The sequence below is a fragment of the Notothenia coriiceps genome, unplaced genomic scaffold (genome assembly GCF_000735185.1).
Source record: "Notothenia coriiceps isolate Sejong01 unplaced genomic scaffold, NC01 NC01_scaffold00029431, whole genome shotgun sequence".
NCBI lineage: Eukaryota > Metazoa > Chordata > Actinopteri > Perciformes > Nototheniidae > Notothenia > Notothenia coriiceps.
The window spans coordinates 112,904-126,693 of record NW_011362132.1 but is presented as its reverse complement, the minus strand read 5'-3'; the positions used below and the strand labels follow the sequence as shown (position 1 = coordinate 126,693).

Below are 13,790 nucleotides of genomic sequence, written 5' to 3'. Positions count from 1 at the left end.
AAGAATTACAACAGGAAAGTGAAGACTCACCATCTTTAGGTCGTGGAACCTTGTAATCCTGCAACAAAAATACATTACACTACTATTAGCTGATGCTTTTAATCAAAGCCACTGCCAATAAGAACAGATACCTAAATCTTTAATGTCATTCGGCTTAAGACATTTTTCTCTTGCGAGTGAATCTCTCCTCCCTGTTTTGATTGAATGTTATTTAGAGGCCTGACATTTTCCACTTCTCAAGAGTTTGAGCAAGTATTCATTTTGGTGTTTTATTGTTTTCATATAATGTTATCTCATGACCCCTCAGATGTAAACGCTGACCCTTCTAGGTCCGACATACTGCTCGCTGTACAACAAATCAGCAGCACAGTTAAACAGTCATGGGAAACCTGTTTCACTTGCACTAAACTCTAGAAAAACATTCAAATGTATTTCCTTCTTCTTTCTCACCTGATACTCTAAGTAAGCAGTAATCTATATTTCCTGTGGCACCGTGAAAACAAGATAGACATAAGCAGCTGAAGTACTTAAACTCTACAGTTGTATTACATGTCTGAATAGTATGACTTTACTGTTTGTAATTAGGATCAACACACATAAACGCAATCAAATAGTTCAACCCATTCACAACGAGAACAAATCTTATCTTATCAAAGGTCTCACCAAGGTCCCACTGCAGACACGTTGCTTCCTTCTCGATTTGTAACGTTGCTTTCAGTGCGTGTGCGCTTTGAACTGGCGGGTTAAAATTAGATGAGCAGCACCAAGCAGGTTCAGCAGGAGGAATAACGCCCCCCTACCCTCCGTTTAGTTTATGCAATGGATTCAAACCACAGCCAGCTAGTTTAGATAAATACTTCCTATCTGAGGGCTGAAAGAATGTGAACCTGTTTCCAGGTCCACATAAAGAGTAAAGTATATGGATTTGACACACTGAATACATTTCTCCTAGAGGACACTGTTTGGATATTAGCCTTTTTTCCCTGCATGTGGAACTCAATTATAAGCACACCACAATAACAAACAGAGGGGAGAGGGTTAGAGAGTTTTCCTGATGTAAGCGTCTGAGGCTGCTGGTAACTCAAACCATGTTTCTGACCACCTGTGAAACATTTCTCAGTCCGTCCTCTTAGCTCTATTAATAACACACACATAGCAGAAACACACACACTCACAGAGACACTTAGTGTTTAAAGTTCAAGACGGAGCATGTTCTGTCATTTGTATTCTCTTACAGCGGTATGATAAAGACTGTACTTCACTGCTGCCCATTGAATGCCACAGGACTCTGCTGCCAGTGTGTGTTCACGTGCAAGATGTTGAGATTTTACGTTTCTTCTTTGTTTGCAGGATTGACCAACAGCTTCAGATACAAAACTGGTGCCAGAAGATCTGAAGCATGGTATGGTTGGATTTTGTAACTCTAAGATATTTTTTTCTGTTGTAAATTCCCCTTTTTGTGGGAGAAATAAAGGAATTCTGAATCTGAATTAGTTTATATCCCTTTATAGCGTTAAGGGGGTTAAAATAGTAGACCATATTCTGTTTTTACAAAAAGGGAAATTAACTTAAAACACAGTTCTGTCGATTTGCACGATGTTTGGCTGCAGAGCACGAGTTTGACCCTCACACCACTTGTTGGGGTCAATGGAGTAAATAGAGGTTAAAGAAACAATGAGTAGGATTTTCCTAAACAACAACAATAATCCATCTCAATTATCACTTATGACCCACAGGAAGTGTGTGGTGTTGCCTGTATTTGCAGGTCTGTCCTCTGCATACTTTTTAAACAGACAGAAAGCTAGAGAGTTATTGTCAGACAGCAAATCTGGGGTTGGTTTACACTCACTGGAAAACATGAATGGTGTGATTACAAAGTCCCAACCAACCGATCCAACTCACTGTCATGCTTCATGATGGCTTTTTTTTTTATCTGTAGCTGACGTTAAACTGTTGAATTATTTACCGAATGATTTAAAGGGCTTTATGGACATCTTTAGGATTAAGAAAATGTATAAATAAATAATAATTAGACAGCATGGAGATGTCAGGTAACCCGTTTCGCTGATTGTTGTGGTGATTTTGGATTTCGTTTTTTGGGGTTTCAAGTGACTGTAAATTGTGCTTGTAAGCAGCTTTGATTGATACACCATCTATTTTTGATTAAGCTGCAGGTAAGATAAGACTTTCTTCTCCCTGCATCTTTCCATCATGGGCTATACAAAAAAACAGCTTGAAGTGCATGTGTGAGTTTTGGTCAGTGTTCCTAAGGGTCGGGGAGGTCCTATCTCATAAGCATCATTTATGTTTTGTCCTTTTCTTTAATTCCTTCCTCTGTGAACCCAATCAGAGTGATCGTACTCGAGCCTCCAGGGTGAGACAGCATGTCCACTGTGCGAATTCGCTGCTGTGACAGGGCGGCGCGCTCGCAGGCCGAGCTCGGTGGGGAGGTCTGTTTGCTGCGCTGCGCTGTCATCCCCCTGCCGCCTGCTCTGTGGAGCTGTCTTCCACCTGTGCAAAGAGGAGGACCACCTGCTGCTCTGCCCCAACGTGAGGGTGCCCTGCCTCAACGCTGGGTTCGGCTGCCCGCTCCACATGCCTCGCTCCTCACAGGCAGCTCACCTCCAGGTGTGTGCTGCCAGCCTGGTGTGTTGCTCCATGGAGTGGAACCGCTGGCCGGCCAATGACGCCCACTCTTATCCGAACACGGAGCTGCATGAAAACCTAATCAGGGAAAGGGAGCAGGGCGGATGTCTGGACCTGGCCATGGCCCTGAAAGACCAGGACCTGCTATTTCACTCCATGAAGATGAAGAATTTGTTCCCAGAGCTGACCCAGAGTGTGGATGAGGTGGAGAAAGAGGAAGAGAAGAAGAAGAGGAAGGAGAAGCAGAAGAAGGAGGCAGCAGAAAAGGCCGCAATGGAGGCAAGTTCTCAATCCTTGGAGCCTTTTCATGCGCTTGTCATGAATAACAGCGGTGAAATAAAATATGAGAATGAAGATGAGGTTGAGCAAACTCAGGAGGAGAGACTCTGGACTATGGACTCAACAGTTGATGCTGATCTCTTAGAAAACTACAACGCCTGGGAGCGTATGTTCAGTAAGGACATGGGTGGCTGCAGGGAAGCAGGAAAGGCAGCCAAAGACCAGAGTCGTTCTGCAGGGAGAGGAACAGGTCTAAGGACTCTAACAGAGGAAGACACAGAGGATAACTGTGGGGGTGCAGCAGCCTCGAACACGTGCGAACAGGGGAGCAGTGCATGCATTGCTTCCAACTCCTCTTCTAGTCTCGCTGGCAAACTGAAGAAAAAGGAATTTGTTTACGGATATGTGGAGCCCATGAAGATTATCACTGTGCGGACCTTTAAAACCCCAACCAGCTTCTCTGCAAAGCATTCCCGCATCCGCAACCCTGGCTTCTACAAGAGGGAGAAAAAAGCTGTGGACACGAGCGACCTGGGGGTGTCCCTGCAGGAGATGCCAGTGTGGGAGGAAGTTCAGGTCAGAGACAAATTCATACCACTTTTAAACACACAATATGAAATACCACTACTACTAGGGGTGAAAACAATAACATGGTTTGATTGCTTACCAAGGTTGCCTGTGATCAAAGTAGCTTATCATTACTTTTCCTGGTGAAGACTTGCTGTATGGCTAAAATGGCTCACAATTTCACTAGAGCTGAGGGGAACTGCAGTGGAGTGATAATTACCTGTGGAGTCGGACTTAACAGTATTATCTCTAAGACAGAGAGAACTTTTTACATCTTACCTTTTTGTACAAAAGCATTACCATGACAAATTCACAATCCTTTAAAATATGTGCACAAATATAAAAGAAATTGAACATTATCCATTATCCTTTTAGTCAATTATCTGGGGTTTGAGGCTTTAGATTGGAAATATAATGTAGAGTTTCATTTTGGGCTCTGGTGCATTGTGAAATACATTTTTAATGTGCTATAAGCTGTTCCGAAAGCGTTCAAGATGACAAAAAGACTATTATCTATATTTCTTCTATGCAATAACAACTAGACAAACAGAGCCTCTTGTTCACTGAAACCCCTCCAACATGATTGATCTATTTATCAAAAGAATAACTGATTTGCTCCTCAGGCCTCTCTGCTGTGCTCCCTGGAGAAGGAGCAGAGGGGTCACCTCATCGCAGAGAGCAGGTGCATGGACGGTCTGTTACAGGACGAGGGAACGCAGACTTACAACTTCCTGTCCGCCCCGTTCCTGAGAGACACATCGCTGGCAGATCTGACTGCTGCTAAACCTCTGGAGCTGCACCTCCAGCTGCAGGTGGAGAGCGTCACCAGCCGGTACCACAAGGCCAGCTCCGCCTTCACCTTCCTCTGCGGACACACCTTCAAACGCAGAGAATATGGCAAACATTATAAGTGGGTTTTGATTCTTGGTATCCAAATATCTTTGGAATTCATATTTTTTTATATTCTTGCATTAGTTACTATACAGTCTTTAAATAAGAAAAAATGAAATGTATTGTGTATTAGAGACTTATATTACCAACCCTATAACCTTCTTTCAGAGGTTTTAAGAGTAAGAGGTTTTAGGAGAGGCATAGTGAGTAGAAGAGGGGAAGCATTAGATGAAGTCAATACATATATACACATAAAAAAACATGTGTCATTTTGTAAAATAGATGCGGGCATTTTGGAGTTTTTTACGGTTTCTCTTACTTTCCCAGAGCCTGAAAATAAACGAAGCCTTAGTAAAGACAATATAAGGCTTTCTTGGCCCAATTGTTGAGTATCTTCTGGTTTACATAAAACTAAAAACATAATCAGGATACCATAGGAATCCAGAAACTTAGTGAAACTACCAAGTAAGCTAAGTGGGGATGACAGGGCACCTTTTTCCAAGCTTTGTTCAAAGGGGGTCCATAAGTGCAAACCTTGAAACCCACAATTTATTATATTCTGTAGAAAGTCAGTGACATAGTCAGATTTTTCATAATGCACTAAACACCATCTCTCTGTCACGGTGAGACGAGAAGAATCCCGAGATTAAAACTTCAGAACAATTAATATGTCTGTTATTTATATATTAAATGATCGTAGCAATTATCAATATGCTCTCTCATGCAGGAACGTCCACAGTGACATTCAGATGTGTGTGAATGGATGGTTCGAGCAGAGATGCCCCCTATCATACCTGGGATGCACCTACAGCCAGAAGAGGTTTCAGCCCTCCACACATGAAGCCACCGTCTCCTACAAGTGAGATAAAACGTTTTAATATAGCGTAGTACTGGCGCACCCTTTTTCTTTGTTTCCTTTTCAAGTGTATTTTCTACAATTACTTGCAGATAAATTACACTCAACCCGGTCAAATCCAGTGCTTTTAACAGTTTCCACTCTGCTTTCAGCGAGGACATCGGCTGCTATAGCCTGAATCCCACCACCCCCTCGTCTCTGGGTGACACCTCCCAGCCGTCCGGGAGCTCAGAGGACTCGTCCACCACTAAGAGGAAGAGAGGAGGTCAGAGAGGAAGAGGAGGGGAAGACTCTCTGAGCTCGCTGCCCTACGAGGTGCTTTGCCACATGGCCAGTTTCCTGGACAGTCTGTCTCTGTCCCAGCTGGCTCTGGTGTCCCAGCTGATGAGGCAGGTGAGCTCCTCTCTGCTGCAGGAGAGAGGCATGGTCACCCTCCGCTGGGAGAAGAAGACATACTCACATGGAGAAGCCAAGTGGAGGGTGACGGAGACGGTGAGTAATTACATATATATACATGCGTGGCTTGTTATCACCAACATCTAGGTAGTTAAAAGTATGTCATGTGCATTAAACAGAAAGTCGTCTTTGTTATTTATAAAAAGGTCAAAATGAAGGTGAGTCTAAAGATAAAATGAGAGCTAATCATTGCATGTGCATATTCATAAAACAGTCTTATCTCATATTTAATATTTGATTGTATTCCCTTCAATCATATTTCTTTAGGAGAATATTGAATGTAAACAAATAAAGATTAAACCACCTGGAGTCCAAAACAATCACTACCTTCTGCTGAGAACACATGTTAATAACTAAAGATGACTTGGATGACTAATTCAACATGTTTATCATCTTTACCTCATTTGGTGTTTGGCTACTAGACAGTCAAAGGACACCGCTTAAGGTATACAAATCAAGCTACAAATAATAAATAGGTTTTTAACAAGTGACAATGTCCCCCCATCTCCGATGGAGTTACATCATTGGCCAAAGACTGAATATTCAGATCTGTCTCCCTTACCCGTCTCTCCTCTGTGACTTCAGGTCTGGCAGTTCAGCACTTTGTTCAGTCCTGTCGACTCCTGGTGCTTCCAAAACGTGCCGCCCATGTCCGAACACCTGAAGGTTTGCCCCTGCTATGAGAGAGAGTCACGGACAGAGAAGATCCACCTGCCGCGCGTCAAAGAAGAAGTCCAAACCAAGACAGGCTGCAAAGGTCCCTCTCTGATTACCTTACTCCAAAAGACAATGATGATGTAGTGCCATTTGAATGTATTTGTATAAAACAGGAAAACTTTTTTTTCTGTTAATGTATCTCCCGCCTATGCGCCATATTGCTGCTTTTCACTTTCATTAAAAATGAAGTTTGAAAATGCCAATAAAAATAAGAAAACAATTATTAACATTTTTGTGATTCAATAGAAAATAAGGCACATGTAACATTTAAAATGCATGTAATGTAATATTTTGGAATGACACAACATGAGTAAATATAAAAATACAAAATACAAAAATTAAGCAATATTTTTAAGTACAAGGTAACTAAAGTCAAGAGACAATTAAATAGAAAATAAATATCCTTAGTTAACCAAATGTAAACAAAAAAGAGAATGTAAATACCATTTAAGTTATTCAAGTTATTTAGTGGTTTATTGAATCCACACTCAACATGGTAGAAAAACATCACATGAAATGCTGCAGTTATGTAATAAAATTAGATGAAAAGTCAACATTTTAGGCATAATTGTTTTTGAGTCTACATTAGAGCTTAAAGCAGCTCTTGTGTGATTATTTTTGTATGTCTAATTCCACAAAAGACATGATATGCTATGCTTCACTTTTTACTATAATGATGAACATTATAAGTAAGAACATAATAAGTCTGTGGTCAGGCCCGTCATGAGGTGGAAAACTGGGCTAATGGAGTTATTTTGGATCCGAGAACTGTCTCCCTCTAAAGGTCCCCGCTGGTGTTGTGTGTGTTGCTGATGAAGTCGGCCCTGATCAGTCTGTACAGCAGCACCACGTTCATGATGGAGATGAGGCTCAGGCCCGTGGCCCCCATCGTCAGGACGAAGCGAGGCATGTGTTCACTGTGAGCTACCAGCCAGCGGGTCATCCAGCCCACCGTGCAGACACGAAACACAAACATCCTGCAGGGAGACAAAGAAGCTGTGAAGACCTTTTTAACAAATGCTTTTAATAAACGACATTACTCCTGAAATGTGTGCTGAAAGGCAGCTCCTGATATGTTACGTTGGACAGAGCCTGGCTGTAGCATCCTTAGATTTGAGTTTCTTTGTGTATTTACTTTTTATGAAAATGTGATTTAATATATTATTTTTAATAGTAGATTTTAGACACGCAAACCAGAAGCAAATGTCTGCTTTTTGGATGCAAAAAGGAAACATGTCACAGAACAGGCAAATACAAATATGAACCTGAAAGTTAGCATAATATGTCCTCTTTATATTTTATTGATATAATAAAAGAGCAGTTGCAACAGGATCTTAATTTAGTGCATTTAGCATATGACAGGCCATTGCTTTTCTAATGAAAATTACAACACATGCTAATCTGATTCTCATGTGAGCAGATTTTTAAATTCACATATGAACCATTTCTAATCCACAAAGATGTTTCATTTCTACTTGTGTGAAACCAGCAGAGGAGATGCAGCACTTACGTTGCCAGGGTGAGCCAGCTGGTCACGCTGTAGGTCACAGACGGGCGAGGGGTGTTAGTGTCCGTCCTGTTCCTCCGTCCTGACAGGAGGAGGAGCTGTCGGATGTGAAGGAAGACCGAGTTGATCTCAATCAGCAACGACACCACAGAGTAACCCACGTAGAGGCGGGACGTCAGGGCCAAACCGAAACAGGACAGCACCTGAGAGGAGAGTTTTAAACAAAGACACACATTAAGAGACAATGCAGCAAAACTTTAATTTTGTATTTAAGTAAGAGAAATAAAGGTTTCTTAAGTTCAGTTTTCGTGACCCATAGTTCTGCAGAGTTTGTTCTTAGTGTGTTGAAATGTATTTAAATGGTTTATATTATGTAATAATGTTGAAATGAAAGTAAATCTCTTATTAATTCATCATTATACATTGCAATAATAATTTAGAAGTACAGGTTACAGGTTGCCAAGTTACACAAATTACACTTGGCTGGCTTCTTTATTCCATCTCTATAATTCAGCAGAAAGTCCTCTGACATTGAACATTTTTGTTGTTACTTTTGTTGTGTAGCCAAGACTTTTTAGATTTTATTTTTGGCAACCATAAAGTCCTATGACTTATCAGAAACCCCCCCACTCAACACAAGCAGACATTAAACTGTAAAGAATGAGTGGTGATTAGGATGTAGAGATAAATGCTTTTACTACCTGTCCTCATAAATATAGCTAATGAAAAGAGCTGCATGGCAAAGGAAGACACATTAGCAAACACACACACCGGTCTTATGTTGAACAATGTTGTGACACTGAAGTCACACACACAATAAAGCGGCGAGCGGTTTTCCTGCTGCAGGTGAATGAGGACGTGACCTCTGCCGCCTCGGAGATTAAACTGTCACACGGATCAAGGCTGAACACCTGCAGCTTCAAACAGAGGTGAAGGATGAGTGTGCGATTTCATTCACTGACCTCAGCGTTATCACAACACAGATATGAAAGAGCTGGAGACATTAAGAAGAAGTAAACCACAATGTAAAGTGACTCCATTACATGTAAAGTACTCCAAGTTTAACTAAATAATCACATCAAAAAAGAATGAATGTATTACTTTTACACTTCATAAACAGCAAAATGATGTCCAATGCAAGTCAAGTACGACAAAACACACACGTTTCTTTGGGAAAACCTAAAACTGATCACACCGGGAACTTTGTATTAATAGTTAACGCCGAATGCAGTATCTCCAAATTACCTGAATTATGCAATCAAACTGAAATTGTTGGTTTATACTCAGGTTTGGAGTAATTCTTGCAGCATTTTTGTATTTGGTTGCGTTTTCTGTATTAGCAGCATGTTTCATTGGGAAATCTTTGCTTTTCTATTTTCTTTGGGATTTTTTCATTTGCAATATGAACTCTCTGCGACAAATATAAAAAAACACACACACACACGAGGTGTAAAGTGTATTACCGCTGAGTGGTGGAGGAGCACCTCCCAGGACTGTTTAAATGGCCGATTCAAGGCCACTTCCAAGAAGTCATGGATAAAATAACCTAAGAGAGGAGGAAGCAAAATCACCATCTTTATATTCTTTCACAAAACACCATGAAATGTCAAAAACATTCACTGTTTAGTTTGAGCATTGTTCGAACTGTATTAATACATCTTACAGAAATTAGGTTTAGGTGGGTGAAATTGTTCAAATATTTATAATTTCCACACTTATATGTTGTTACTTTTTTACATTTGGGACCTGGTATGATCAGCATATGACTTGTAGTGAGGTCAAACATCTTAGACTCGATACAATCAAGTAACAGATTGTAGCATGATCTAGATGTCCTTGTTGTAAAACACTTAAATATAAAGCCTATTTATACTTTGTTTATTCAGAAAGTCATATTCATTTGGAGTTCTCATTTGTATTTGAGACATGTGTACAGAGAATCTAAAAAAAAGAATGACAATGATAAAGAATATTGTAATAAAACAGCAATAATTAAATATACTTAGGCAACATACAGACAACAGCATGACACATTGGAAATACATTGTGGATTTCATTTCCTGTTTAATTCTCATTGGGTGAAATTACTTATTGTCTTCTAAAGTGTGAATGTGTGGATATTTGTGTGTTTTGTCACCTGTAGACACAGCTACAAGACTGTGAGAGAGCAAGGAGTGACGGGAGATCAGGTCCTCCAACAACTGAGGTTGAAGGTAGAAGCTGCATAGTGAGAGAGAGAAAACACATGAAATACAAAATATTTATAGCTCCAACACTTATAACTGTCTGTACGCACCATAAAACAGCCCATGCTCCACTCAGCGAGCTGTGAGCTAGAGAGGTGCTGATGTTCCTCCACCTCCACGACTTGTTCAGCGCCTGCTCCGGTGTTGGCAGGAATCTTAGGATGGTGTTCAGCAGTTTGAAAGAACAAACAGATCCTGCGACTACCAGAAGTGTTGACTTTAGATCCATAATCGAGAACCTGGAGTCTATAGTTCACTTGAAATCCCAGGTCCTCATGTGTTCAGGACATATTTCAGCTGCAACACACTTTGGAGAGGGAGAGAAACACGCTGCTGAAGTCTTTCACAAAAACACACACTGCCCTTTAACACACATTCCTGCCCTCACTTGAAGTGACAATCTGATCACTGACAGCAGGTAAAGGTCGCGGTCACACGACGATATGACATCAAGGCACAATTCTCTCCCTGGGCCAACACATACAAAACCTACCAACTATTTATTTGCTCCACTTACCTAAAACAAACATCCCCCATAGATACCTCAAAACGACTAAAATAAGTAAAAGGCCATTTCTGCAACCCCAGGCAACCATGCCATCTAATTGGACAGTTATCTAATAGACCATCAATTATCATATCAAACCATTAAACAAAGACACTGCAATAACTGTAAAAGCTATACATAACTTACTCATTAATGCAATGAGAAAATGAACTAAGGGACCTGTGAATAAAGCGTAACTTAAGTACTGTTTGCCTTCTTCTTATTTTGGGATTTTATTTTTATTTTTTAGTATTACCGGTTAATTTATTCGTCAGAGGCAAATATTGTACTTTGTATTCTATTACTTGTATTTATTATTATTATTGTTATTTAATAATAATAAATGGTGCATTTTTCCAAAATGGGTCGATCGGCAAAATGTGTGCTATTACTTTTGGTACTTTATACTTTGACGATATTACTTTTAAATGCATTACTTTTGACTTTAGAACATGTAATGAATATTTCAATTCTGGTACTAAAGTTAGAAATTATATTTGTTTCCACCATTTCACAGTAACGCACAAAAGTAAATCATTTTAAAATCTTGAGCTTTGCACTGATGAATCTTGAAACTTGAAACGATGTGTGAATGACAGTCGGCTACCTCTGGTTTTGTAAGTTATGCTTTGTTGCTGGTCCATTCAGTGTCGGCTGCCTCGTCAGCCTTTCTGCTTGCTTCCGCTGTGAAACACAAAGCACCAGCGACGCCTTTCTCTGCAACAACAACAGGGCTGAACATGACCACTGACATCACACCGACAGTTCATTCACCGGAGTCCCAAAAGTTACTTTTTGCTTGATTTTTTCTCGTCTTAGGCTATCAAACCCGACAGAAACGTCCACTTTTTACACTTTGTCTCCCAGGATCAAGGGATGAGGGTTGGGGATGGACCGGTTGCCGTGGAAACGGACTTCTACTATCCCATCATTGAGCTGATGTGCAGGAAACTAATTGGGCTGTTGCAAAAGAAAAACCATCTCTGAACAGAGCATCTGACTCACTGTGAGGTTTGTGTTTCTTCGTGGAGTTAACGCTGAATCAGAGATATGTCAGGGAACAAAACATGTGAGTAAACTGTCTCAATATTTATTTATTTCAATAACAGTCAGTTTATCCATCTTTCACTTAATTTAACAGCAGTCTAATCACTGGGTGTCTGAAATGAAAGTAATGATCTTTATCAAGGGAAAACAACATTTAAAACTGTAGTCGGTTATAACTTCTTTGAAATGTGTGTGCATGTGTGTGTTAGCAGCCCGTGAAGAGCTTCCGGACTCTGATCCAGAGGACTCATCAGAGGAGCTGACGGAGGTGGTGTGTCTAGAGTCAGACCTGAAGGATGGACAGTAAGGAGGAGAAAACGGTTTTTTATAATATAAATATATATTTATATTATAAAAAACGGTTTTATAATATAAACAAGTGCAAATACCACAGTGCATTCCTGCATTCAAATTCATTAGAAGGACGTTTCAGCAGGAAAATGTCCCCTAAGTATGTGTGTGTGTGTGTGTGTTACCTCAGGATGATGGAGGTGGAAGTGGGAAACCACAGTGTGCTGTTGACACGCAGTGAAGGCAGATACAGTGCCATTGGTCACCAGTGTACACACTACGGAGCTCCACTCAGCAAAGGTAAAGATGCACATCCACATAGATTTAGTATTTCACTATTGTCCCTTGATTCACACATGACTCTTTGAGGATGGGATGCTTTCATCTGTGGAAGCTGAATGTTGCCATTTAGACAGACACAACAGTTCTATGTAAAGCCATAGTGTACATTTTAAAATACAGCCTTTTCACACATGTTGTATATGTATTCTTCTTAAATAATTGCTTTCTTTCCTAACACTGTCATTGTGCGGTCAGGATTTATTTCAGGCAACAAAGTGCGCTGCCCGTGGCATGGAGCCTGTTTTAACATCCATACAGGGGACCTGGAGGAATACCCCGGCATGGACTGTTTACCGTGCCACAAGGTACAAACCACACAGACACATAGCATCTATTAGCTGTCATTTTAATGAAATAAACATGTATTTTTCCCCCTCTTTTTAAGGTCAAAATTCAAAACAAAAAAGTGTACGTGTCTATTAACAAAAAGGTAAGTAGATTTACTTTTCTTTTTCAGTTGATGTCATAGTGGTTCTCACAATTGCAACTTGACTTTTTTCAATATGGAAAGGAGCACATCACGATAAGGTGTTGTGATGGCTAATAATTGTGTGTTATCCTGAATTACTTTTGCATGTAACAATGGTGCAAATTAAAAACATTTTAAACCATCAGCTGCTATACAAACTCCCCTCTCAAACCAGAACAAGAGGAATTAATATAGGTGAGTTAGAAACTATCTAACAGGGGGAAAGAAAACTCTTGTACTGATTCTGCGACCAAAAAAAGCTATTAAAAGTATTTTCCTTCTTAACTTTTCCTGTTGATTTTGCTAAATACCCACTCTAAACTCAAGTTAAGCTAGTTGTACATATGCTGGGAATAAAACAAGTTCAACACACCTCAATTAGGCCTAGTTATTTGCTAACTAAAAAACATGGGCTGAGAGTTTGAAACCCACTGTAGCCAAAGTTGTCAAAACAATGTCGAATTACAAATTATTGTTAAGACGTAGGCTAGTAAATTGTAGTAAATGTTACCTTCGTAAAAACAAAAACGTAGTATTCAAAGATGCGATGTCTTGTGAGTTTACAATAACATGTTGCTTGAAATTCAGAGCTTTCCAAAGCACCCTAAATGCACCATGATTTCAGGGAACGCGATAAACAACGACTTCAAACTTCGCGGATTACAGTCACACTGACACATGTTTTTGTAAAAGTATTTCACCAAAACAAACCTAAAAATGCAAAGTTTGGCTACTTACAGTTCTACAGTAGTCACATTGGATAAGGGCCAGGCTGCAGTCGAATTGTCAGTTTGACTTTAGGAACCTTCCTCACGGAGTGAAATGACCCGGAAGTACCTCAGTGGTAGCCATGCTAGAGAATTCTCTAGATCAGGGGTGTCAAACTCAAGGCCCGGGGGCCAAATCCGGACTGCGACTTCATTGTATGT

General features: G+C 40.3%; 2 protein-coding genes across 8 annotated transcripts; one reads left to right on the top strand and one right to left on the bottom strand.

Moving 5' to 3' along the window:
- Positions 1-2,355: 2,355 nt before the first annotated feature.
- Positions 2,356-6,516, top strand: LOC104958840 (F-box only protein 40-like; the record flags this gene model as incomplete). The annotated part of the gene is made up of 5 exons (XM_010786651.1): positions 2,356-3,501; positions 4,116-4,402; positions 5,111-5,242; positions 5,392-5,731; positions 6,281-6,516. Coding segments are annotated over 5 exons (2,121 nt in total), but the record flags the coding sequence as incomplete, so codon positions are not given.
- Positions 6,517-6,864: 348 nt separating this feature from the next.
- LOC104958823 (TLC domain-containing protein 2-like) lies at positions 6,865-13,698 on the bottom strand. 7 transcript variants are annotated; one of them, XM_010786626.1, is made up of 7 exons: positions 13,600-13,698; positions 11,320-12,444; positions 10,216-10,472; positions 10,057-10,139; positions 9,383-9,465; positions 7,923-8,122; positions 6,865-7,389 (listed from the first exon to the last, which is right to left on the bottom strand). In XM_010786626.1, the coding sequence occupies exons 3-7, from the start codon at positions 10,392-10,394 to the stop codon at positions 7,191-7,193; spliced, it is 744 nt and encodes a 247-aa protein (XP_010784928.1). In that variant the 5' UTR covers positions 10,395-10,472; positions 11,320-12,444; positions 13,600-13,698; the 3' UTR covers positions 6,865-7,190. The 7 variants fall into 7 exon arrangements, with proteins under 7 accessions (XP_010784928.1, XP_010784931.1, XP_010784927.1 ...); XM_010786629.1 differs by having other exon boundaries at positions 11,320-11,429; positions 13,600-13,694; XM_010786625.1 differs by having other exon boundaries at positions 11,320-12,477; positions 13,600-13,644.
- Between the last annotated feature and the right edge of the window lie 92 nt (positions 13,699-13,790).

Coding starts and splice junctions, on each gene's coding strand:
- LOC104958823 (XM_010786626.1), bottom strand. CDS start 10,394: ATGGATCTAAAGTCAACACTTCTGGTAGTCGCAGGATCTGTTTGTTCT. Junction 9,466..10,056: donor TCTTGTAGCTGTGTCTACAG/GTGACAAAACAC, acceptor CTCCTCTCTTAG/GTTATTTTATCCATGACTTC. Junction 7,390..7,922: donor AGCTGGCTCACCCTGGCAAC/GTAAGTGCTGCA, acceptor GTCTCCCTGCAG/GATGTTTGTGTTTCGTGTCT.